Genomic DNA, 26,507 nt, shown 5'->3' with positions numbered 1-26,507 from the left:
ATACCTTAACAAAAATTTATTTTTCTTCTTAAATCAACATAATTTCCCTAATTCTGAAATTTAAACCATTGACTTGTTCGTATTTGAAAAATACAACTTGCTTGAAATCAGGAGTTTCTACAGTTGGAGGCTGTCCAGTTATAAGCTAGGGGAAAAAAAAACAAGCTTCGGTTTTTTTTTAAAATGACGGTAAATGCAGCGAAAGTATCCAGCATTAAGTTTCTTCTCTTAGTTCTGTTAGGAAATTTTATTCCTGCTTAGAATTCTAATTGACCTATTTCAATAGTAGGATAATTAAACATAGATGACCATAATATACCCAAGAGTATGATTCTTTTTAGTAAAAAGTAAAATTTTTTTCAGACACAGGAGGGAGCGCAGCTCCAGCCTACCATGTGAGTATTTGTTGGGGGGAGCAAAAAAAAGAGAATGTTGGACCTTTGTAAAAATAGAGATCAGAGAATATTATCTTGTAAGACTGAAACACGTAGTTTTGTCTTTGCCCACATAAATAGACAGTATTAACCACTATTTGTGTCACCTCTTTAGTTCCTGTGGTAGATCCAACATGAACTTGCCCATCCCTCGTTTAGTGGAAGCCACAGTGATGGGCTCTTCCCCCATTCTTCTCTGTATTAACCCCTCGAATCTTTGTGAAAAGCTCCTTCACACCAGATTCTAAAGCTGGGTTTTGAATGTGACCTGCAGCCTCTAAAATTAAGGCTCTCCTGTTGGGGTCTTTGCACTGAGTGCAGAGGCTCCTTACAGGAGGCGTGCTGGCGTCTGGGGATGGCGTGCAGTCATTAGGAATGTTCTTAGGTGTAAACATGTATTTACTCTAATTAAATCAAAGCCTATGAAATGGAGGACTCGAATATTGAAAGATTATTGGATTAAAGAGCTCTATTGTCGCCAGATTAGTGCTAACAACATACAGTGTATTACGTTAGTAAGTTTGTTTTCCTGTTCAGAAAAAAATATTCTATTTGGTTTCATATTTGTTTTATAATTCCTTTACAAAGTAAATAGTGGAGGGTTTTTTTTTAATAACTGCCAGAAATATGAAGGTGATTACTTTTAAATGAGTGTTAGTTTGAAAGCAATTTAGAACTGTGAGGTTTTGGGAGATTTTTGTAAAACTTTTGCTTGACTTTCTCTTATGGTGGAATTTTTAGTTATTTCTATTCTTTTAAACCTTGACCAGGTGAACAGTGTTCACCCAGAATGCCGATTTCATCTGGAAATACAGGAGGAAGAAACAAAATGTGCAGAGCTTCTAAGGGCTGAATCAGAGAAATACAAAGGTAAGGTGGAGAGCTGGTGAGTAAGACTGTGCCCAGGGATGCAGAGAGCTCACAGCTCCCTCTGAAACTCGTGTTTCAGGTCGCCTGCATCTTCAGAAAAAAGTAAAAGGTCCATTTCCACTGTTTTTTCATGAACTGCTGATGAAACTCAGAGAACATTGTGGTCTTGGGCTGGGAGAGTCCTTCACATCAATCTTTTAAAAGAAAGCCTTAATCTTTAACAGTAGCAGTTTCCATGGCTTGAGATAATACAACAGTTACTAAAATAATTTCACGGGCATTGTTATGCTTTGCAAAAGCAACTTCATTTCCATCGAATGAGTATTTATCCGACTTCTTGCATTTTAAATTGTCAGTTACATCACAGGTGATTTTGGTCCAGTTAAGAACTGTGGAAACTTATCAGAAATCAAACAGGAAATGAGACTCTTGTTTTCCTGCAGATAGACCTGGGTGGCTACGGTGAGCTTGCTGATTTTATTTCTCCAGGTCAAGAAGGAATGCCGGGACAGTGTGTCCTCAACCTGGGCACATTCACGTGTCTATAACCTAAGAAGATTCTGGGACAACACCCAGATTATCAACAATAGCAAAAACCTTTTGTCCTTCAGCTTTCTTTTTCTCTGTTCTGTGTCATTTTATCCTCTTCAAGAAAAAATTAAATCTAAGTACGACTACGTGTCAAAACTGTCTAGTGTCCCGCAGAGGACCCCAGACCAGCAGTCACAGACGTGGGCTTTGTTCTGGACTAGCACTGCCCGTAGAAATAGAATTTGAGCCATGTAGGAAATTTCAATTTTCACATTAAAATAAATAAAAAGAAGTATCCAAGATATTTTATTTATCCAAATATATCCGAATCATTATCATTTCAACTTGTAATCGATATAAGATACTGATGAGAAATTTTACTGTTCTTTTTAGTATATTTAGTCTTAGAAACCCAGGGTGTGTTTTGCACTTACACTGCATCATGATTTGGGCCCGCCATGTTTCAAGTGCTCACTGGCGGCCAGCAGGTCCCACGCTGTACTGACCCTAAAATTGGCATCCTGTGCCCCTTCCTGTCCCCTCTAGAGCCTCCACTTCCGCAGCTGAGAAGTGAGATTTCTGGCTCCAGGATTCCTTCCAGCCTTAAGGATCTGTGATTCTGTGGTGCACACGTGGTCCTGATGCCCACGTCTTCCACATGGTCTGTCCGGAGAAAGGCAAATGAGGAGGCTCAGGTCCACGACAGATGGGGACGGAGTGTCCGTCCTGTGCACAGCCGCGCACTGGCCGTTAGCCAGCTGCAGAGATAGATGAGACACACTAGTCCTGCCAGCCAGGGCCTTACGACAGAACAATTGTTGTGGCCACTGAGCTCCATTCCCTTAAGTGAAAAGTAAGAGATTTAGGAAAAGTAAATGCTGAGCAGAGACCATCTGAAGCCTTTAGAATCATCTAGTTAGTGGCCAGTGACCCCAGGTCCTGTCGGCACATCCCAGCAGCACCGTACACGAGGCTGCCTCATGTAGTGGATGGGTGGGAGTGCCGCTGCTGCATCCTCAGTAGCTGGCCCTCAGCCTCTGCTGGGAGACTCCCCAGGGTGGGAACTCCCCCTCCTCACGCCATCATTGGACAGTCACATTGCTGACGGGTTCCGAGGCTGCCCACGAGTGGTGTCTGCTCACTGGCATTGATTTGCCTCCTCGAGCAGCAGTGAACGGGACAGCTTCTTCACAGGAGTGAGTCCTCCAGCATTTAGAGGGCGTCCACAGCTCTACCTTCTCCTCCCAGACGGAGGACTTCCGGTTCCTGCAGCCATCTGCAGGACGCACGTCCCAGGCCCTCTGCCACAAGCTGTGGACGCATGGACGCTCCCAGAACAGGGAAGGGAGCAGAATCTTACCACTGACATTGCTGACGCAAGGTCATAATGGAAAGCAGACCCAATCGTAGTCAGTTTTATCACTGTTGATAAATTCTCAACAGACCACGCACCTCTCCCTTGTGGGCACCTCGCCCCTGCTCCACCCCCCTCGCCCCTGCTACCCCCCCCCACCCCTGCTCCCCTCCCGTCGCCTCTCCCATGACTGGTGTTTCAGGGAGAAGCTCCTGAAGTACTGAATTAGTGTTTCTTTCTCATCACTCTTGATTTCCTAGTTTCATCAGGAACATTTTGTTAACAAATAGAACACTGGCACCGTTCCAGCGGGCGGCAGGGAGCACTTAACTTTTAGAACATGGAATGTGGCTCAGGACTTGCGCTCGGAGGAAGTCCCCTACAGTTGGTCAGGGGTTGGCTGACAGCGATGGCGCATCTGAGTTTGTGCCAGTGACGCACCTTGACAGATGTGTGCGAGGAAAAGCAGGACTAGTGCGGGGGGGTTAGGTTCTCTGCCATTGTGAAACAGGGTGTTATGATCCTCCATCAGGCTTTTTTTTTTATATAAAAGATTCTTTATTACTGGTTGTCTCACAAAGATGGAGTGTGGCATTAATTAGTTCAAAGCAGTGTCCTTTCAGTTGTACTCTGTTCCAAAGGCACAGGTTTGACTCCTAGTCCCTGGCCAGCCGTTCAGGAGTGTAAGCTGTTGGCCACAGGGAGCTGATGGCCGTGTGGCTAGGGAGGGATGACACACAGGCGGTGGGGGTGTAAGAACAGAGAAAGGGCAGCTGCTCCTCACAACCCTCGGTTGTCACTTTGAGGAAATGCAGGCATGGAATTGCCTAGCTTCCTATTTTCAGAAAACATCAGAAATGCAAAGTTGACATAAAATATCCCAGTTTCTTACAAGTTTGCAACTAGCGCTTAGAAAAAAGGTTCTAGGTTGCTCTCAGCGCAGTGGCTGGACCCAAGCCTGCCCCCAACGTTGGGATGAGAGATGTGTCAGGACATTTTAAATGTTCACTAGGGGCTCCTTCGCAGGTTCCTCCTGTCTTGGGTCAGAGTTTCTCAGAGGTGATGTGTTTGTGTGACCCACGTCAGACATGCTGGATGGCAGTATGTGAGGGCAGAGTTCACGAAAATCACTAAGTTCACCTCATCAGCTTGAGCAGGAAGAACATGGTAGCTTTAGAGAAAGGCCATCAAACCTCGCCCTTGTTTGGAGCGGTAGGAGGAGAGGTGGCTCGGTTTTCTTGCAATGACAGGCATCAGTCCTTGGAAGTTTTCTCATATTGAAAGCTCTTATTATTCGTATTAGCTCTGTAGCAAAGACATCTCCATCTGGCTCATTGCACTGTGACCCACAGGAAGAGCTGCTAACGGCCCCTGCCCTCCAGCGGGAAGGTGACGGTAGCGTAGGCCTGGCCGCCCGTCAGCTTTCTGTAAAGAGAGACAACTTGTGTTCTAAATTCCCTTTTTCCCTTTTACTCTTTGAAAAATGCATGGCTCAAATACCAAGGATATAAATAGTAGTAAGTTACCAGAATAAGGATACTGTGGATGAGGCGGACCAGCCCGGTCTGCGGAGTGAAGGCGTCCTAACTGGACGGGGAGAGTGATTCCGGGCACCAATAGTACACATTTGCCTCATGAAATTAGAAGTGAGGTGAGATATCAAGGGTCTGGAGTAGCTACTTTTAATTCTGTAGGATTAAGGAATTGGTGTCAAAGAGCACCAGAAACAGGACAAACGAGTGTTCGTTTCTAGTGAGGTAATTTGTGTAAGTCTGACGAGGAATTCTTTTTATTCCATGTTGAATCTAAAACAATCACAAACAAACCAGCCAACACATAAATCTACACAGAAACTGATTTCAAGTCTAAACCCCTTTAAAGGATTCGCTTTGTAAGAAAGAAAAGCTCAGGAGATGCTTAGAGCTTTGTGACTTAATATTGATTCATTGCTAAGACTCACTTAATCCTGCCAATATGTATATGAGGCGCTCTGAGGCCACAGATGCCTAAAAATATAGCTAAGATGCAGCACTGTTCCCAGCTTGCAGCCCGTGCTGACCTGCGGGTGGGAGGGAGTGAGTCAGCGACTGCCAGCTTTGCCCAGTCTTCCTGCCTGTGCACAGATTGGGTAGGAACTTTCTTGTGACTTTGTATCATTTATGCCTCGATCTGGAGAGGACATGGCCCCGTATTTGGGAGGAGCACACGTGGTGCCTGTGTTTTCTTGATGGTTCCACACTCAGCCATACTGTTAAGGTGCATGGCGGAAATGGATGTGATGGCAAATGTTAGCTTAGGACCAGGGCCATGCGAGGTGCTAGACCAAAATACTTCCTTTTCTTTGGCTTTTCTTAACAAAGGCTTCTAGACCGATTTTGATCTACTTGTCAAGAGCTGTGAAGGTTTTGGGTTTCCCCCACTGGCAAGCTAACAAGTTAGCCTGCCCCAGTTTCAGACGCCTGCAGAAGACACAAGACGCTGGTCAGAGACAGACGCCTTCACTGCTCCAGCACAGCAGGCAGCACAGGTTCATGTCCACATGGTTCCCTTTTCCCAAGTCCCACAGGATGATGTGGAGCAGCCATGTATATGCAGTGCCCACCATGGGTTTGTGTCGTAGCTGAGGAGCCCCCACGTCACAAGGAGGCTGCTGCTGCTCCTGCTCAGCATTTGCTCCAGAGAAAGATGCTCTCCCAGTTATTGTGGCCAGCCCAGAGGGAAGCACATCCCTGTCTGCCAAGGCTGTTTGCTGTATTTACAGACATCCTCAGAAAGACAGTCTGGAGCAAAGCTGTCAATGCCCCTTCCCAAGACACCCCTGGAGAGGCGTCCCCAGCACCAGGATGGTGGCATCTCAGCAGGGTCGAGCGTCCTTCTCTCATGCTCCGTGGCATGCTGTGACTTTTGTGATCGTAACTCACTGCGGTGTGTTGGTTCTTCTACCACGTTGTCCTTGAGGGAGAGAGAGCATCTTGTTCCCAAGGCAGCCCCAAGATCTTGCACAGCCCTGGGCATTTAAAAAGATATTCAATAAGATTGTGCTGAACAAATTAATGAAAAATTTTATGTTAAAAATTAAGTGATATATGCACATAGAAACAAATACCATTCAAAAATATATGCAGGGGGCAGGCCTGGTGGCATGGTGGTTAAGTTGGCGCACCCCACTTCGGCGGCCCGGGGTTCACAGGTTCAGATCCCGGAGGTGGACCTACGCACCGCTTATCAAGCTATGCTGTGGCTGCGTCCCACATCCAAAATAGAGGAAGGTGGGCACAGATGTTAGCTCAGGGCCAATCTTCCTCAGCAAAAAAATTACATTCAATGGAAAATATTTCCCCCTCCAGACCCCCAGCTCGCCTCCCTCAGGACAGCCACTGCTGCAGGCCTCTCGCTCACCTCCTGGAGACCCACGCACATTCACGTTTGTCTGCATTTCCCTCTTCGTTGCTCTTCTGTACAGTGGAAGTTAGCATCCTGTCCACCCACGTGCTCTGGTCTGTGCTTTCTTTTTCTTTTTCACTTTAGCAGTGTATTTGGAGACGGTTCTGCACTGGGGTATCTTTTCTGTCTGATAGCTGTGTTGCATTCTAAGGTGTTTCATTAGTGTCCCGGCTCCTGGGCTTTCGTTTTTCTTTTGCTGAGGAAGATTGGCCCTGGGCTAACATCCGTGCCCATATTTTTTCACTTTATATGGGACACTGCCACAGCATGGCTGAATAGCGGTGTAGGCCCACACCCGGAATCCAAGCCTCTGAACCCCGGGCCGCTGAAGCGGAGCACATGAACTTAACCACTGCACCGCTGGGCCAGTCCCATCAAATGCCTTTTTACAAAACCATGTTTGGTATCTTAGGAGACAGAGAGGCATGCTTTCAAAGAAGGTTTTCTTCCTCTTTAACGTCTGCTTCAAAGGTAAGGGCAACTCCTTTGAACATCACGACGTCCGTTCGCTGCGATTGTGTCTCACTCTCTTGCACGTTCACTGTAGTTGTTTGCACGTTCAGCTTGAGTGACCCCTTGGGAGAAGGACTTCCATCAGCTTACTGCAACGTGGTGAAGCCAGCCTTTCCTTCCTCTGGCCTACGGTGATGGCTTTGGAGTTTTCAGGGTGGTAGCTTACCTGGTGATTCTACCCCTGTGGGGCCCGCTGGGTTCTCCACCTTTCTGCGTGTAAACAGGGACCCGTCGGAAGCAGCCGTGGTTTATCTGCAGGTGGTGGCCGAGTAGCACTAGCCCGGAGTGTTCTCAGTCTGCATTCACTGTAAACACGGCAGTTCCTGTGAGCTCCCGTAGCCTGAGAATTAACACCTCCAAAGGCTCCTTTCTGACACCGCAGGAAAGCGTTAGTACAGCTTTTCACGGAATCTGTAACTTCTTCACAGCTCTTTCCTTCCCTGCAGGGGGGCACAGAGGCCTGAGTGGACACTGAGGGTGAGGCCAGGCCCCCTGGCTGGGCCCTGCCTACTGGCTCCCCGTGACAAGGATAGCACATGTGTCCTGTGTTGCTCCAGTGAGCACCTACACTCTGCTCTTGCGAGGCCCTGTGCTGGGTGCTCTGGACACTGAAGACACCAAAACACGCCATGGGAACTCAGGGGAGGGAGAGGGAGGACTTGCACCTGGGCAGAGCTGCTTTGTTCCGGAGCTGGAGGTGGCAGGATCTGGACGTGTGGCGAGGTGGGAGAAGCACGCGGCAGGCACACGAGGCCGCCGGAGCTCAGCCCTGGGAGGAGGAGGGGCAAGGGCAGACGTGGACACAGAACAGAAGGAGCAGCGGTTTGAGGAAGGAGGGCAGGGTTCACCCGCAGCCTGGAGAGCTGGGGCCTGCAGAGCCCCATGAGGAGTTCTGAAAAGTGGGTGTTGTGATGTGAGCTGTGTTTCAGGAAGGCTCATGGAGCAGAGAGGAATTAGGGTGACCCTGAAAGTGACAGAACTTGCTAAGCTAGTAGATCCAGGTGGGAGATGATGAAGATGTTCCTTGTGGAAGGTGATGGGAAAGAGTCGTTTCAGCGATTGGTGGAGCCAGAGGGTGACCTGCAGGGAGAAGAGGATTGAGAAGGCCCCCGTGGCTGGAGAGTGTTGGTAGGCTACTCCAGAAATGAAGGGAAAGAAGACGGCACAGGAGGAGCTGAGAGCAGGAAAAGTGGAGCAGGACAGGGCTGTTACAGAGACTGAGGGGCCAGCTCAGGGACCGTTCTGGGCACAAGGTCCTGAGGCGGGAGGAGGCGTGACAGGGCAGGCCTGGAGGAAGAGGAGGGGAAGGAGAGAGGCAGGGTGGGGAGGGTTGAGTACCGAGGGGCCCGAGCACCCATGGGAGGTTCTGCTCCTGGGGTAGATGGGGGCTGCGGAGGTCACTAGAACTGTGACCCAGGGCACTGACTTGTGGACGTTCTAGGGCCCCGGACAGCTATGCCACACCAGTCCCCTCATTCTGCAGACCTTGGACACAGCCGTGCCTCCCACCAAGCCTAGGAGGGTGGCCCTGTGGTCTCGCACAGGAGGGAGCTGTGGACGCCGTGGCCTGAGAGCAGGGCAGGCGCTTCTGCACTGGGGTCAGTTCACACACAAGTCACACGCAGCTGTGCGTCTGCTGCTGATTTATCAGGCTCGTCATAACACTGGCAGATATACGTCCTGGGACGATCCCGGGAAGTCACCCAAGTCCCCATCATAAATCTGTAGAAGATTATCCTGGGAATAACATGGCAGGATTCCCCACACTCCACGTCCCAGCGTCTTAGCCTCTGAGTCAGGCCTTCTGCAAAGCATCGCTCAGCTCTGGCTGCCTGGAGTTCATGCAGCACCAACAATGTCCCATGTCGTCACAGACATTGGAGGGAAGATTTTTGAGAATTTTTAATGTGTAAGGAAACAGAGGCTGTTTATAAAAGGTAATAACAGGAGACATCTCGAAGGGTGAAGGGCACAAGCGTTTTGCATGCAATTTCGCACACTCACCAGTTTTCCTAAACTGAAGCCGTTGTGAGCTCACTCAGGTTCCCGTGAGCCCCCTGTCTGTGGGGTGTTTGAGAAGGGAGGTAGGGACGCTGCTCCCATCTGAGCTGTTTCATCAATTCCTGGGCAGCAGGGCTGGCCGGGGGTCCCAACCACAGGCATGGACTCGCTCAGGCGCAATTAGGAGGACATTTTGATGTTCGGGGTTTACTGGATTCAGCGTATTTTTTAAATATATAGGTTCAAACTGGATTCCTATGTTCCCTTGAAAGATCCTTTTGTTCAGTTAACAGTTTTGGTTAATTTTGGGTTTGGAGTCTTGGTTTAATGTTAGTTCAAGTCCCAGAACATGACTCCCACCTATGGAATCTGCCTGAACCGCTGACTCCAGAATAAAACTTTGCTACTTCCAAATTCAAAGCTCTGAAGTGACCCCGTTTCACAGTGCCATCCAGTGGCAGAGTCCCAGCCAGTGGTGTTTCCCAGGCCTGAGTTTGTAGTTCACCTCCAGGCTATTGAGGTGGATTATTCAACATCCTAATTAGACAGAATGTTGGGGCATCCTGGAGTTGTCTGGAAAATGAGTTCCCTGTAAAACATTCCTTGCAGCACGCTAAATGCGTTTGGAGTCCTAGCTCTGCCGTGGGGCTGGGTTTCCTCCTACATCAAATCCAGGTGTCTCATACAGGTGACCTGAGGACGCAACGTGGTCCTGGTGCCTCGGTCCAGGTCTGCTTCGCTGTTTCTCTCAGGGACCGGAGGACTGACCTGCTGTGTGGGCTCATTTACAAGCCAGAGGATGCTGAGAGCCAATCCGCAAGTTACGCCCTTGTTGGTGTAGTTAATCTTCTGTTCTGGCGGCAGGAAGAGCTCGTGGTCAGGGCCCTGCTGCTGCAGGTCACTCCATGGGCAGTCCAGCCTCGGGGCGAGGTCGATGCTTCAACGTCCGTTGAAGAATGAATACTCAGGAGGGCGTGGCTGCAGTGTGTCTGAAAGCTCTGTGAAATCACGGAGAAAGTGCAGTTTATCGCTTGGACAGTGTGCTGTTTCATTTCTGTCTCCATGGCAGTCAGGTTATTATCGCACCTGGGCGTGTCCTGTCTCACTATCTTCCGGGTCGTTCCTCCAGCTTCTGACTGCAGCAGCACTTCCCGGCGTGGTCGTCTTGCACCTGCGCTGACCATTTCTGAGGCTCCAGAGCACAGGCTTTTATCAGTTCTGACGGGGTGGTGTTGTGGATGTTTCCCCTCAAAAGGCTCCTTTGCACTCTGTTCCTGCCAAAAGCAATTATCTTCATTCCTGATTGCACCATTTCTAAAATTCCGTTTGGCACCGTACCCAGCTTAGCGAATGCATGGATGTAGCTTTTCTTATCTCACTGGCAAATATTTTAAGAACAAATGATGTAAATATGCATCCTTAGAACAGCAAGAGGAAGGACTCCTTCATTTAGTAGAATTTGATCACCACTGTTAGTGTTCAGATTAACTGGGCTTCTACAGGCCTTGGAGTAACAGGGTATTTGTAACCGGCCACCTGAACAGGCAGCATCCAAGATGTCAAAGAGGAACCAAAACTGAGGGAGAGGCGACAGAAAAATCCAGGAGTGGGGAGTGTGGGCCGGTGTTTCAGAGTCTCCAGATCCGGTGAGGGGTGTATGAGTGGTGTGCTCGCCGTCCACAGGGCTGGGAACCCAGACCCGCTCGGCGTCACAGCCAGCTTCCCAAAGGGCTTTGTCAGCTTCACCGGGAGCCTTGTTTACAATAAACGCTAAGACAGAGAGTCCTGGAATGCAGCTTCTGGAAAGCGGTGTTTTTGTGCCGCTGTTCCTGGCTGCCACTCAGGGTATAATCTCCACGTCTCAGAACTCTGTGCACCCTGAACTCTGGGAACAGAGACCCTGGAGTCCTTCCTGTGCAGTGTGGTCAGTGCAGGCCACTGGAAAATGAGGCCTGAGCGTCCAGGAATGGTAGTTTTTCAGGGGTGGTCTCTGAGCAGAAAGTGAAAGCAAGGTAGTGATAAGAACATTGCTAAATTGCTCCCAGTGAAGATCTGTTCTCCTTATAACAGGATACAGTAGGAAATAATACATTACCAAGGCTTGACTAGAATGTTATATTCAAAGAAGATGTACATAGACTCAGAAGTGACCAGACAGCTTTAAGGAACTGCTGGGAAAAACTGACCTAGTACCTTGCTTAGAAAGTTTCAGCAAAGCAATCTTTAAAAAGAGCTTATATGGGGGCCGGCCCGGTGGCGCAAGCGGTTAAGTGCGCGCGCTCCGCTGCGGCGGCCCGGGGTTCGCTGGTTCGGATCCCGGGCGCGCACCGACACACTGCTTGGTAAGCCATGCTGTGGCGGCGTCCCATATAAAGTGGAGGAAGATGGGCACCGATGTTAGCCCAGGGCCGTCTTCCTCAGCAAAAAAAAAAAAAGAGGAGGATTGGCGGATGTTAGCTCAGGGCTGATCTCCTCACAAAAAAAAAAAAAAGAGCTTATATGATCAATCACTATTTTTGCTGCATTTATATAAATAATCAGGCCAAGTTTAATACAAACAAATTAGTTTTACTATGATTATCTTTAATAAAAATGGGGGAAACTGTGGAGAGAGAAATTATGCTTGCACCTTTGTAGATATTAAATGCTAGTCCTATTGTCTTTAAGGTTTTGTTATACCTGTAAGCTGGACTGGATCCTAAATTCTTCTAACTTCCTTAAATGTCTAGCCACAATACTCCAAACTGACATTTCCAATTTTACTGCCCTTGAAATCTCTGTGGAAGGGACTATACCAGGCCCTCCTCACTACCTAAGTGGCAGCCAAACTTCAGGGACTCGAGCCTTGGGTGCACATCTCACAGGTGAAGAAGGCTCCACCTGACATCTGGTCCTTTACAAACACTGGAGACTCCAGATCACATTGACCAGGAAGAGAGGCAGCCGACGTCCGAGGCAGACGCTTTCCCAAGATGACGGGACCAGGCCTGTGTACCCTCTTCCCACTGTTGTTTCTTACTTTGTTTTCTCCTTCTCTTTCCCAGAAGGACAATGCCCATGTTCACATTTCCCAATTCCTTTCAAAAGGGGGAAACTTCTCTGATTGCTGGGTTTGCCATCAGAAACTTCAGTTTGTCCTAGACAGTAATGACCCCTTAGTTCACCCCATAAGTAATTTCACTGGGATTCTAGATTCTGTTGTTTGTCTAAATTGCTCTGCTGGCCCATTTTACCGAGTCAGGGTGCTAGGCCCGCCGAAACTTGTTCCTTGCTTTAATTAACCCATCCTTGGAAGGGAAAAACAAGATCTTTTGAATATTTTTTGAAAAATTTTGTGGGACCATCAGTGTAAGTCCAATCGTTTGTGTACTTCTCTACGTGTTCATGTATTTATGCAACCTCTTGGTATGTAACAACATAGTGTCTGAGCCTTGGTTATACAATGCTAATGCTTCTGCGCTGATGAATAAGTCTGTGGATGATATCACTAATGTAGGAGCGTTATATACACCCCCTGGTTATGTCTTCACCTGTGAAGGATTCAGTAATGGCCTTTATGCTTGGGCAACTCATTGCCTTGACAACTGGGGAATACAAGGACAGTGTGCCTTTGCTGTATTCACATATGCTATCTCTCTACGTAACCAAACAGAGGCCTCCTACTGGTCCTTTCCATTAAACCACTGTAATCGTTTTAACCGAGAATTTCCAGGAGGTGTTCGTGATTCTGGGTTTGCCTCTGTAGGAAGAGCTCTCTTCCCGTGGATCAGAGTGAGTGCCAACAAACAAATGATCAGGAATCTTTCCCTGAATCTAGAGGAATTTTCCAATTCCATAGCCAAAGCAATTTCAGCTCAGCAACAGTCACTTAACTCATTGGCCAAGGTAGTTTGGGATAATCATATAGCCCTTGATTATCTACCTACTGAGCAAGGAGGTGTCTGTACTGTGGCAAACACCTCCTGTTGCACATGGATAAATGCCTCTGAGGAAGTGGAAACTCAGTTACATAAGATTAGAAAGCAAGCACATTGGCTACAACAAATTTCACCTAACAATCCACTGTCTTTTGATTTGTTCAGCTGGTTACCTTCAGGTCTGGGCTCCTGGTTTAGAACCATCCTGCAAACTGGGCCTATAGTATTGCTCTTAATCTTACTCTGTGTACTTGTTCTGAAGTTTTGTACGTATTACCTGTCGAACCTTTATAATAATGACGTACCCAATAAGGTGATGTTAGCTCCTCACTTCCAGATAAACTCCAATGCCTACGACTATGGAGAAATATAGACTTTAGATGAGAAATGCCTGAGAGTTAAATCTTAATCTTCCTTGTTGTCAAATGTGGCCTAAATGGTTTCCAACCACTATGTACCTTCCCTCCAGCGTGGGACATGACAACCAGGAAAGGTCCTTCCTGGCTCCGAGGGACAAGACCACTACGTGCAGAGAATCTGACTGTTGATCAGTGATGCTTTCTGAGAAAGATCTGGATCAAAAGGGAAAAATGTGGAAATTAATAAAAGAAACCTTAACTAAATTGGAGGCCTATAGGGGGAAGGCTTGTAGAGGGAGCTCTCACACCCCATCACACATTGTCAGTTACATCAAACAGGAAGAGAGGAGCTTGCATCTTCCACAGGAAGTACAACTACTTTACTACTGGAGGAAGATTTCTCTCTCCACCCAGCAACAGCCCAGCCAATCAGAAACACCACAGCTCTGCCAATGAGAAATGCTGCAGCTCAGCCAATGAGAAGCCATTGCCACCTTGAACTCCCCCAATGGACTTTCCTTTAGAATGGCCCCGCCCACCCCCACTCCACCCCTTTTCTCTGTAAAAGCAGCTTCCCTCCTTTGTTCTCTGGATTTGCCTGTGGTTTGCCACGGCATGCACATCCCAAATTGCAATTCTTTTGGCTATTCCTGAATAAACTTGTTTCGAGGGTAAAATAATTGGCAAATTTGCTTTTTAAGTTGACACACCCTAGTGCCAGAAACAGTTTTATTTCTTGCTTTCTTTTCCTACTCACCTGTTCCTGCACCCTGCCTTCTAGAACAAAATTATCCTGATGATGAAGTCTCCTGATGCTGGTCACCCAGCCCTCTCCTCCGCAGGCGGGGCTGCGATAGCTGAGCCCCCTCCCTCTGTGGTGGCTGCTGACGCTCAGTGCCCACTGTTTCCTGTACATGCTGGGGAAATGCACTTCCATCACAGGGTGCAAGTGAGGACCGTGAAGTCCATCTTCAAGAGTCAGGCCCGCCAGAGTTTCCTGAGCTGTCCCACCGCTGTGCTGCCTCTCTCTGTGAGCTGATATGTGTAGGGGACTGGGTTTCTCTCATGGTGAAACTTGGATGGACCAGAGCACAACCAGTGATGGCAGTGCCCCTGGACCCTCACACAGACAGGGCAGAGTGAATGCATCTGTGTATGTGGTCGTGGTCACAGCCTCGTCTGAAACATAAGCCCTGGCATTTGCTGTGGGAGTGCTCACAGAATCATCCCCTGGTCCACACGTGTTAAGTGTGGAGGGATTTATTTCCATCACACTTGAGGTTTAAGGAGGAACCTGGACTCAGATACATGCCTTTGGCTTCATGTCCAGTGCCTTTGTCACAAAATATCTTAAACATGAAAGACTGAAGTGATAGGAGCATATCACCACAGGTCCCCAAGCCTGGGATTGATAGCAGGTCCTGGGAGGTCAGAGAGGGCCAATGGGGAGCAGTGGCCGTCTAGGGAGAGAGCAGTAACGATGACACCCAGTTCTGGTCCTGCTCTCGCTCTTCATCCCAGAGCAAATGTCTTCACTCTGTGAGCCTCGTTTCCTCGCTGTGGAGTACAGGGGTTGGGGCTGTGAGGATGAAATGCGGTATTTGTAAAAGCTTTTTCCTAAAGTATAAGTAGTAAGATTCATGTTGTGATTTTCTTGAAAATTACCTGATGTTTATATCATTGAAATAATGAGAAAATAAATCCAAAACTCGAAACAACACACGCACCATCAGCCGTGAGTCTTATGACTGGCCTGGGGATATTTTGGAGAGAGAATTAGTCCTTCAGGTGCAAGGAGGTTAGGTTCCTTTTAATTGTGGTAGATTCCTCCCCACTCGGTAAGACTCTCCCACTGGCGAGGTGATCTCAGGTAGGTGGGATCACGGCTGTCTCTCTCAGGTCCCATCCTCTGGAGCATGTTCAAATAGCAGCTCTCCTCAACCCGGTTCAGAGATATCCTGTTGTGTATGTTTCGTTGAAGGTGCTGTGAAGGTTGAGAAATGTCTGTAGGCTGCACCGTACATAAGACCAGCTTTTCTGAACCGCTGAGTCTAGAATATTGTTTTCAGGAGACTAAACTGCCTTTCAAAGAAGAACTTAGGAAGCCACCACCATCAGTTGACGTTGGGCTCCTGTACTTTCTTTTCCCTTGAAACTTGGCAGGTTCACTTGGGGCACCTTGGCCAGGCTCCTGGTGAGGGCTCTCCCTGCCCACCTCATCACCTCCGTGCAGCTTCTGGGAGACTTTGCTGAGTCACAACATAGTGGTGCCTCTGAAATCTGTTCCTACCCAACTACTTAATTAAATAGTATGTAAGTTGATGAAGTACGAAAAAAAGCACTGTCTCTAAGAAAACTAATTTGTATGTTTTGGAAAGACTAGAAAAGGTGAGTTGCTAATTAGCTGTAGCATTAGAGATGAGAATAACAACTGGGGTTAGTTTTTGGAAATCTAGCTTTGCAAGAGTCTAAGTCAGTCCACTTTAAATACTCTGAAATTAGAAATCATAGGTGGTACATCAGGGGGATGATCTACACAAGAAAAGCAGTGAGAAGCCCAATCAAGAAACCCATACTCAAAGGAGAGATTTTGGCTCTATGTTCTAAGTTTAAGTAGCACACACACATTTTTGTGTTTTAAATTAATAGACGATAATTGAGGCATTTTTTTTTTCTGGTTTTCTACCATGCTTTCAATTCACCAAGACACTAACCATCACTTTGGACAAGAGAGCTTCTTCATCTCCTTGTTGGTAGGTTTTGAAAGACAGAAAATATTTGCGTGATCAGTGAAAAATACATTTTTTACCAAAAAAAATCTAATTTACATTTATTTATAAAATATTTCAGGTAATTTATATGTGCATTTTTAGCTGAAGAGCAGGACGTAAAGAAAGTTTTATCTTTCTGGGCTAGTTTACACTCAGCGTTAGTATATGTACAGTAATGATGGGTTTCATTGTTTTCTTTTTGCTTCAAGCTTCTTGATAATTTTTAAGAGTGGCTCGTTAATTTTATTTTTTGTTTGTTTGTTTGTTTTAACTATAGCTCTAGGATGGCGCTGTCCAATAGAACTTTCTGTGACAATGGTAATGTTCCGTGTCTGAGCTGTGATATGATAGCCACGAGCCATGCGTGTCTACTGAGCATTTGAAATGTGGCTACTGCAACTGAGGGACTGAATTTTTAATTGTATTTAATTTTCATTGATTTAGATTTAAATTTAAATGGCCACATGTGGCTAGTGGTTGCTATATTGGAAAGTGCAGTTCTAGGATTTTTTCTCTTCTCTGTACCAATGTACACCACTTGGTTCATTTTCTTTTATCTATTGCTTCAGCTAAAACTTCTGGCATATTGCTGAATACTAATGGTGACAGCAAGTATTCAGCCAGGTTCCTGATTTTGGCTGTACACTGTGTTTAACCATTTCTAATACTTGCTATTTTTAATGAATTGTCTTTGTTATCTTAAGGCAGTCTCACTATTTATTATTTTATTTAGAGTTTTTAAAAATTAGGAATGGTTGCTGAATTTCCTCAAGTAGCTCTTCAGAGTCTACTGATAGGAACAAGATTTTCCTCTTCTCAGACTGACCTTTGGTTTTATTATCACCATCTCGAATACCTGGGTTGCTACGAACGTGTAACAAAAATAAATTTTCACGCAGGCCCTGATGGCCTCACCCGAGCCACTGTGTCTTAGACAATCTAGACTATTCACTACTTTCCAAACGAGCCTTTTCTCCCAAGTTTAGTGTCTTTGCTCAAGCTGTTCTTCCACTGAGAATGGCCCTGCCGGTCAAACTTCTGTCCCTCCTCCAACTGGCCTTCCAGCAGAGTCGTGTCACAAGTGTTGATTTATATTATTATGACCACAGTTGACCGTATGACAATCAACTTTTCTTTTCTTGTACAACTTTATGCTTTTCCTGGAACAAGAAGTGCCTTGTTTTTCTGTTTAGTTTTCTATACTCTGTCAATAGTTAAGCATCAAGCTTTGTACCAGAATAACAATAACATACTCTCAAGACAATCAGATATATAAGGAAATCACAAAGTGCAATTTTTTTCTTAGAGCCGCCCCTCCTGGACCCTCGATCCTTCCGTCCCACTGGGCCTGCTCTGGGGCCTCCTGTGGTCCTGTTCCGCTGAGGTGGCATAAGCCTGGCTTCCGGAAAAGCCTAGCAGAGCAAAAGGAAGGCTGGAGGTCTCGAGGTTCAGAATTCAGACTTGATGTGATTCCATCTACTCTGGTGACCCCGTGCCCAGTGTCTGGAGTCCAGAGCCCCTCCAGTGGGCAAGCGTCACCTGCTGCTTCTTTCCTGTCCTCCTGCAGGCCGCGCTGGGGCTCCCTCTGCTCTGCCTAGTTGTTTAACACACACACACGCTCTCTATCTTCAAAGTTTTATTGACGTCTTTTGGTGCTGCCCTTTCAGATTTCTTGGCTGTCATTTTTGTGAGATTTGGGAAGAGAGAAGCTCGTATATCCCTGACTGGCTGTCTCTTGCCCTCAGCCTCACCACATATGTAAAGGCCTCATTACCAGCCTGCCGCCCTCCTCCACACACTCCCCTGGGCCCTGCAGACTGCTCTTCCCCTGGACTGTAGGCAGAAGGTCCATCACTCTCTGCCGCTGTATGGTCAAGCTCCTCGAGTTTGCATGTGTCGTCCACAGCTTCTGCATGTGGAGTTCAGTGAACGAGGAGAGAAAGGGAAGACTTACTAGCGAGTGCAGGAATGCTCAGTCAGACTCAAGGCACTTGAATCAAATCCTACTGCCTTGTGAAGGTTGCTGGAAGTGAACCCAGGGATTTAATGTCTCTCTATTAAGGTGTCATTATTGAAGCAGAAATTTGTCATTTTTGTAGTGCAGACAGTTGAACCTTCAAAATAATCAACAACCAAACTGTCAGAATTGATCTTTGGTAACTGCGCATCCTCATCAGAGGTGAGGGGGCTTTGCCATCACTTGGTTTTTCTCTGGAGACCTGGACACCCTCCCTTTCCTCCCCTTGTTGACTCTCCGTCGGGAACCGGGCCCCAGGCTGTCTTGTCTGAGCCTCAATGGCGGTCCCTCTCTCTGGAGCTGCAGTCAGAAGGCGCTCGGCTTACGAGCTGAGCCCTTTAAACAGTGTCACTAGGGTCTCATCACAGCTCTGCTCAGGCCCCTCACTGCCCTGGTCCCTTAGCCTGGACACATACCTGGAGTTTCCAGCGGTGCGCTTGTTCTTGTTGACTTGTTCTGAATATTTTTTTTAAAAAGCAACATTTTCTTTAAATATGTAAGAATGTTAATATAGTATGAATTTATGTACTTATTTAATCATTAGTATGTAATTCAATTTTTAGAATGAATATATTTTCATTTTTATTTTACAAACCTTTAGAAAGTATTTTCATCCACAAAACTTGGTTTATAGCCTGCTTTTCGGAGGCATCTGTATTCTTGAAACTGAAACACTCCCGTCTTCAATCCAGCAATGTACATCCTGTATTGACGTATTGCTGCCACTGTTGTATGGGTCTAGACAGCGTGGCAGAGCGCAGAACTGCTGTCATTTTTACCTGGGCACGTGGCTCCTCCAGTATTGAAGTTTAAATAAATTATAACATTTTAGAGGTCACAAAATGTAGCATAAATACCATGGACTTGTAGAGCCCCGAGTTCGGATGTGGATTCGGTCACGGTTTGTGTGATGTTGAGGGGTCGTTGTGCTGTTTGAACCTTGTGCCTTCTGTCTGTGAGGTGACTGGTGGAAGATCTGTGTGACTTGCCCTTGTGGGTGGTTATTAAGACCAAGTAAGAGATCTGGAAAATGGTTTAAGCTATAACATTATGCAAATTCAGTGATTTAATAACCCCATGAAGGTAACCTAAGACTTCATCACTAATATGTCGTCTTGACTGATATAATCAACTAAATCTTATCAAATATTTAAATTTGCAAATTATCCTTGAGGTTGAATTCCCTAAAAGGACAAATGACATTCATGCAGGGGACTCTAAGCCTCCAAGACTCGCACAAATACCCAGTAGTGCCCATTTTTTCACACTAGGGGATGCACATCAGAGGAAGAAAGTGACGATTCTATTAAATTCAGAGGTTTGCAGTGCACGTTGGATGACTCAGTGCTTTCCACCACAGACCCAGTTATTTCTCCAAAGCTGATTGAAATGAACACAGAGCTAAGGATATTCTCAATAATATCGTTGGTGCAGGTTTGTTTCACAAGAACATAAGTTGCAAGATAACTACCTCATAGGCTTTCCATTTGTAAATCTTTTAAACAGGGGTGCTCCTGTCCACCTGGGTGTCCCCAGCGGTGACATGCCTTCTCTCCTTGCGGTGGGCTGGCAGTCCCTCCTTCACTCTCTCTCCCTTCCAGACTGCAGTGGAGTCTGGGACAACCTCACGTGCTGGCGCCCTGCAGATGTAGGCGAGACCGTCACAGTGCCCTGTCCAAAAGTGTTCAGCAATTTTTACAGCAAACCAGGTATGTCTGCCGGTGTTGTTTCTGTCATGCATAGAGTTTGCGTCTGAAGGGGTCACTTCCCCGTCAGGGCCTCAGTTTACTGAGTCATGGAACAGCGGTGCCATCATGTCCGAACTGGATTTAGGAGGCGGGAGGAGGAAAGGCTTCCTGTTACCTTCCTCTCACCTCCGCATCCTCTCCCACCTCCCCGTCCTCTCCCACCTCCCCGTCCTTGCTCACCTCCCCATCCTCTCTCTCACCTCCTGTCCTCTCTCTCAGCTCCCCGTCCTCTCTCCCACCTCCTCGTCCTCGCTCACCTCCCCGTCCTTGCTCACCTCCCTGTCCTCTCTCACCTCCCCGTCCTCTCTCTCACCTCCCATCCTCTCTCACCTCCCATCCTCTCTCACCTCCCCATCCTCTCTCACCTCCCCGTCCTCTCTCACCTCCCCATCCTCTCTCTCACCTCCCATCCTCTCTCTCACTTCCCCATCCTCTCTCTCACCTCCCGTCTTCTCTCACCTCCCCATCCTATCTCCCACCTCCAGTCCTCTCTCCCACATCCCGTCCTCGCTGTCACTTTCCATCCTCTCGCTCACCTCCCCGTGCTCTCTCTCACCTCCCATCCTCACTCTCACCTTCCATCCTCTCTCTCACCTCCCCATCCTCTCACCTCCCGTCCTCTCTCACCTCCCCGTCCTCTCTCTCACCTCCCCATCCACTCTCTCACCTCCCGGTCCTCTCTCACCTCCTCTCCTCTCTCTCACCTCCCGGTCCTCTCTCACATCCTGTCCTCTCTCTCACCTCCTCATCCTATCTCCCGCCTCCAGTCCTCTCTCCCACATCCCGTCCTCGCTCTCACCTTCCATCCTCTCTCTCACCTCCCCGTCCTCTCTCTCACCTCCCCACCCTCTCTCACCTCCTTGTCCTCTCTCACCTCTCCGTCCTGTCTCTCACCTCCCCATCCTCTCTCTCACCTCCCGGTCCTCTCTCACCTCCTGTCCTCTCTCTCACCTCCTCGTCCTATCTCCCACCTCCAGTCCTCTCTCCCACATGCTGTCCTCGCTCTCACCTTCCATCCTCTCTCTCACGTACCGTCCTCTCACTCACCTCCCCATCCTCTCTCACCTCCTTGTCCTCTCTCACCTCCCCGTTCTCTCTCTCACCTCCCGGTCCTCTCTCTCACCTCCCGGTCCTCTCTCTCACTTTCTGTCCTCTCTCACCTCCCTGGCCCCCTCTGCACATTGCCACCTAAGGCATTTCCTGGATGCTCACCTTCCACCTCTGCCTTCAGGTGTCTCTGAGGAGTGTGAAGCCAGGCGCTGTGGAGGGAGTCTTGACTTTATAGGATGAAGTTCAAATACGTGTCCTCTTTAGATTAGCATTTGCCTGTAGGAAGTGAGGAATGGCCAGCTCAGCGTCTGCTCATGGCCCCGTCCACAGAGCTCAGGGTGAGGTCCCGGGAGTTGGGCCAGTGCAGACTGAGCAGCAGGCATGCTGTGCGGATGAGGAGGTCACTATGCGGGATTGAAGTGGGGCCCTTCGCTTATTAGCTGTGTGACTTTGGCCGAGGAGTCCAACTCCTTTAAGCCTCAGGTTTCTCATCTAAACGATGGGGTCATCAAAGGGCCTCCTCGTGTGGCTGTCAGGATTAAATGAGTTGATACACACACGGAGTCCTGGCACCCAGCCTGGCACCCAGGAGGAGCTTGGTGCATGGTACACTGCTGCTATTCCTGACCCTGACGGGCAGAGCGTTGTCTCCCGTGGGCCTCAGGCTCCCTCTCTGTAAAATGGGGCCGTGGGGCCAGATCTCTCGGGAGCCTCACTGTCCCTGGGCCCAAGCTGCCCCCACCCCCCGGGGCTCCCTCTGGGACCTGGAGCAGGAGGTTTCAGGCCTGGAATCAGAGAAAACGGCGGGTGATGGTGTGGAGAGTGACGGGCAGGGCCGGCCCAGGTGATGTTACCTGGGGCTTTGCTGATGCCTCCCCACCCACTTCCTTTCCCGGGGACCAGGGTCCAGGCTCTCCCGCCTGTCTGCATGCAGAGCGCCCAGAATTGCTTATGCCATTTCCACCTCAACGTGAATGCACTCTCCTCTTGATGTCCTGTGATTAATCAGTGAAAGCAAGTGACAGGCAGGCTGCCTTGGTGTTGAGGAAATAAGATTTTTGAGTCAGAAAAACTCTCTCTGCCACTCAGTTGTTACAGGACCTTGGGCATGTCCTGGAACCCTCAGAGCCTCCTTTTCCTGTCTGTAAAGTGGGAACAGTAATGCCTACCAAGTCTGCCTCAAAGTTGCCCTCAAAATAAAGAGATCATGTGAGTGAAACTGCTGCTAAATCCGAAGGCTCTGGCCCCAGAAATCGCGGAGGCTGGAGGGAGGGCGTCCGCTCACGGAGACCCACAGTGCCAATGGCAGGAAACGCCTTCCCGGGCCTGAGCCTCCCAGAGCCACCCAGCAGGCCCCAGACGTGACACAGGCCACCAGTGCTGCCTCATTTTGTCCATCACCCTCAGCACCCGTGGAGACGGTCCCCTCACTTTGTGTGGTCGTCCACTAGACACTCTTCCTAAGTGGAAGGAACATTGCCTTCCTGAGCTTAATATACAAGTTCAGATTAGTTAGGAGCAAACAACGGGACTATAAGGTCAAAATTGCCCTTATTTCATGAGATTTAAATCTTACGACCACAATCTTTTCCTCCAACATCAGTGACCCAGTGGAGCCTGCCCTGTGTGCTCTGGTCACTGTGCCATGGGGCAGAGGAGTGAGGGGCTGGCCCTGGCAATGGGGAGGATGCTGTCAGGAGCTGGGCTGGAGCAGGATAGAGCGGGACGGCTGCTCCAGAATGATCAGGATCTGGCCACACACATCTCTCACTCGACAGAACGTGAGGGTCTGCTAATTTTCATTCTGCTCCATAATAATAATGCTCGCCGTGACAGCAGTTCCACCATAACTGCCGTCCTCGTGGCGCCTGTGCTTCATGGCACAGATGCTCTCCCTTGGGCCCCCAAGGCTCCACAAGGCCCAAGGTGGGTCACCGCCTGGGTTTCCTGGATGAAGCGGCTGAGAGGGGTGAATGCACACCCGTGACCTGGCTGAGCTGGGTGCAGACTCGGGCTCCCCGCTGACCCCAAGGGGGCATTTCAGGACCCACAGGGGCAAGCACTGACTAAGCCTTCGCACTAAGGCCACTTTCATGGACTTAGGTCAGACATCTGAACTTTGTCTTCCAGGAAACATAAGCAAAAACTGCACGAGTGATGGATGGTCGGAGATGTTTCCTGATTTCATAGACGCGTGCGGCTATAACGACCCCGAGGACGAGAGCAAGGTAAGGGCTTCCAGCCTGGTTCTGGCGCCTCCTGTCCATTTTCCAACGGTGCTCACTGAGCGGCATCCATTCGCTGCCTTACGACTTAGATCTTTCCTCTGCTGGCCCAAGCCAGCCAGGTCCTGTTTGAGTTCTGCTGCAGGCATTGGGTTATCTGATGGCTCCTTGATCTTGGAGGTGAGAAAGGCTGCTTCTCTCCACCTGCTGTGGGTGCGTCTGGAAGGTGACACCGAGAGTGGGCTTCACCTGCCTGAAACGAGCTTAGTGAGCGTCCTTTCTGCCACTGGGGTTTCGTGGTCCCGTTTAAGGTTTTGCCGTGATGTGGGCTGTCGAGAAGCCTAGCAGGAGTTTTCTTAGCCCTGAGCTGGCAGCGGGAGGTGGAACCAAAGTCGGAGCATCTTTGCAAACTCAGAGATTGAGCCTGTCCCCGCCCGGCTGTGCTGGGAGCAGGCTGGCTGCTGGTGATTTCTCTGAGGCTGTGCTGGGGACTCTGCCTGTGGCAGGCAGCCCTCTCGGGGCTGCACGGTTGGCCAGTGTGGTTTAGGAGGTGTGTTCGAGGTGAGCCCTTTCTCCAGGGACGTGATCGTTTACACGATGTGTCGACGTCAGCTCTGCTGGGAGGCCTATCTGCAAACTCCCGCAGCCCCAGCACTGGGTCCTGTTCTTTCCTGCACACTCACTTGCAATGTCGTACGATAGTGGTTTTATTTTGTTTACACCAGAAAACCAGATCACTCTCCTCCCCTTGGGCGACGTTTATTTACCCCGTAGTGCTGTGTGGACGGTGAGTGCCTCATAAACCCGAAGCGGGGGTACATCTCCTGCAAACACCCGGGTGTGGAATGATACGCTTGAGGCCCTTTAAACAGCATTAGGGAATATCTAGCCACGCACAAATAAATATGCTTCTACCCACAAAATACTGGGGGAAAACTCTGTTCTGTGCTGCTGACACTCCACTCCCCGCTCACCTCCCCTTGGGTCACTGCCCCACACGCACGTTGGTTTGGCTCCCGGCACCCCGGGCCCCCGCCATCCTGACACCCAAGGAAATTGTTGGTGAAGTTGCTATCAGATCACTTTTCCCAGGCCATTAACATGTCTCCTCAGGCTCCTTTTTATAGAGGAGGTTTCTTTGTTCTCCTCACCAAGATTTATAATTTAAGGCCAATTCTTTTCCCACCAAATTATTAAACCCTAGAAAAGCAAGTACCTTATATTCTAGCCACTATCCCACTAATTGGAAGAGAAGTCTCCTGGCCCCTGGCCAGTAGTCAGTGAGGGCGATGGTGGTGTGGCTGACGTTGCTGGTGGGCCTGAGCCGGATCAATGACCGGTATCATCTCCTGTGGTCTTTCAATTGAGGTGTGATTGACAGATAGACATTGTATGTCTTTAAGGCGTACAGTGTGACGTTTCTGTATATATACATTGTGAAATGAGTCCCTCAATCAAGTTGACTAACCATCACCTCACATATTTACTTTTTTTTTTTGGTGAGACACAGAACTTATCACTGGAAGTTTGTGCTCTTTGGCCAACATCCCCCCGTTTCCCCCACCCACCCGTTATCTAATTTGTCCTGATGACAACTCACTTGACGGATGGAGAAACTGAGGTTTAGAGAAATGACGTGAGTGGTCAGAGGCCCAGCTCGTACGCAGAGAGCGTGGCTGAGCCCTTTGACTCCTTCCACTAGATGGGCAGCTCCCTGGCCCCAGCTCTCCCTGCGTGGGTTGAAGCAGCAGCAATGGGTGTGGGACCCACCTGGGCGGGCGGCCAGGCCAGGGGGCTGTGCTGACCCTTCCTAGTCAATATGGAGACACCACCACAACGACCCTTCTACGCAGTCAGGAGAAAACCAGGCTGTGTGTCAGGGCCTGGCTCCAGGCACACAGCACACACCAGGCATCCAGAGCCCCTCGAGGAAGGTGCGATTGACTCGGTTCTGGTCCTTCTCTTGGGAACATATAATCAGACCCTCAGCTCCAGGGAGATGAGAGCGTGTCAGGCTGCCCTCATCAGACTCTCAGTTCTGCTGGACAAAGCCGCAGTGATAACGTGGCATCTACACCAGACTTTTAGGATGGGAGCTTCTTTTTAAGCCTAGGTGATGTGAGTGAGGGAGAGGCTCACTCAGTGTCGTTGGATCTGAGCCTGCCTTCGCTCTGCTGTCTGCTGTTTTCTGTTGCACATAATCACTGAAATTAGCTTTTCTGTGTCAAATGTATTTAACATTCCCTCAGCGCTCGTCACCTTTGTGACAAGTGAAGGCCTTGGGTGCCGCCTGCATTCTCTCGGGCCAGCGCGAGAGCCGCTTCGGGGCCTGTGTGCATCTGGACTCGGCGATTCTAGGAGCGGCATGGGAATTTGTGCTGCTAAACTCCACCCCACACGTCCCAAAGGCACAAAGGTATGGTGACCGCCCTCTGCCAGGCGTTCCAGCCAGAGAAATGCAGGCCCAGGAGAATAGCTCCTGGGACGTCACTGACACGTGAGGGAGTTTGAACGTCCTGGAGATGCCTCCCCTCCTTGCCCACTCTCCGTCCTTCTTCACGGCCCGCCTGGAGGCTCTGGCTCTCCTGACTTCCCAGCACACCACGTTCTCCTCACGGCCGTCTCACCGCTCAAGTTGCAGAGCAGCGGCGCCGTGTTCCGCACGTTACGCTGGGCTGTCCCACGGGCCGGGACGGAGCTCGGCACCTGATGCCTTGTGCATTTATTGCTCCTGAATTTACTGGGTCCCAGGAGTAAGGCCCAGCCGGTCCCAACTGAAGAGGTGGAGATGTCAGTCCTCCGTGAGTCTCCTGTGGGCGGTAAACATGAGGTGGGCGGAGTCTCTGAGCCCTGGGGCCTGTGGCTCTGCAGCTGTTACCTTCCTCCAGCGTTAGTCGTCCCTTCTGGAGAAAGGGGTAATGCTGCTGCCTCACGTGGTTGCTGATAACCCAGCACACAGCCCACAGCAGCGACCTGTCCAGGTTGAATCTGGATTCAGAACATTTTCATGGGAAGATATGAGCGATTCTAGGTTCCAAACTAGTCCCAAATTGCTGTTTAGCTATTTAATGTGTCCAAACCAGGAGACCATCCCGTCAGCTTTCTAAGAGTAAGACTTTAAATAGTAGGGCATTCAACCCCAGTTTCAGGACTGTTTCTGTAGAAAGGAGAGTTCCCAGGCCCTGTTCCGAGGACCCCGAATGCTGACTGGGAGCGGGGACTGCCCCCGCTGCGTGACGACCTGGGCTGCAAGACTGGCTCCGGGGCGACCCT

At 49.1% G+C, this 26,507-nt stretch overlaps 1 protein-coding gene across 1 annotated transcript in view; it reads left to right on the top strand.

Moving 5' to 3' along the window:
* VIPR2 (vasoactive intestinal peptide receptor 2) overlaps positions 1-26,507 on the top strand; it is a 75,953-nt gene that overhangs the window by 1,208 nt on the left and 48,238 nt on the right. The window contains exons 2-4 of the mRNA XM_058534337.1: positions 1,205-1,304; positions 19,813-19,920; positions 23,140-23,237. Coding sequence (XP_058390320.1) covers positions 1,205-1,304; positions 19,813-19,920; positions 23,140-23,237 — 306 coding nt within the window. The remainder of the gene's footprint in view (positions 1-1,204; positions 1,305-19,812; positions 19,921-23,139; positions 23,238-26,507) is intronic.

Source organism: Diceros bicornis, chromosome 3 (assembly GCF_020826845.1).
Source record: "Diceros bicornis minor isolate mBicDic1 chromosome 3, mDicBic1.mat.cur, whole genome shotgun sequence".
NCBI lineage: Eukaryota > Metazoa > Chordata > Mammalia > Perissodactyla > Rhinocerotidae > Diceros > Diceros bicornis.
The sequence above is the reverse complement of the archived record's forward strand: the minus strand, read 5'-3'. Positions and strand labels throughout refer to the sequence as shown.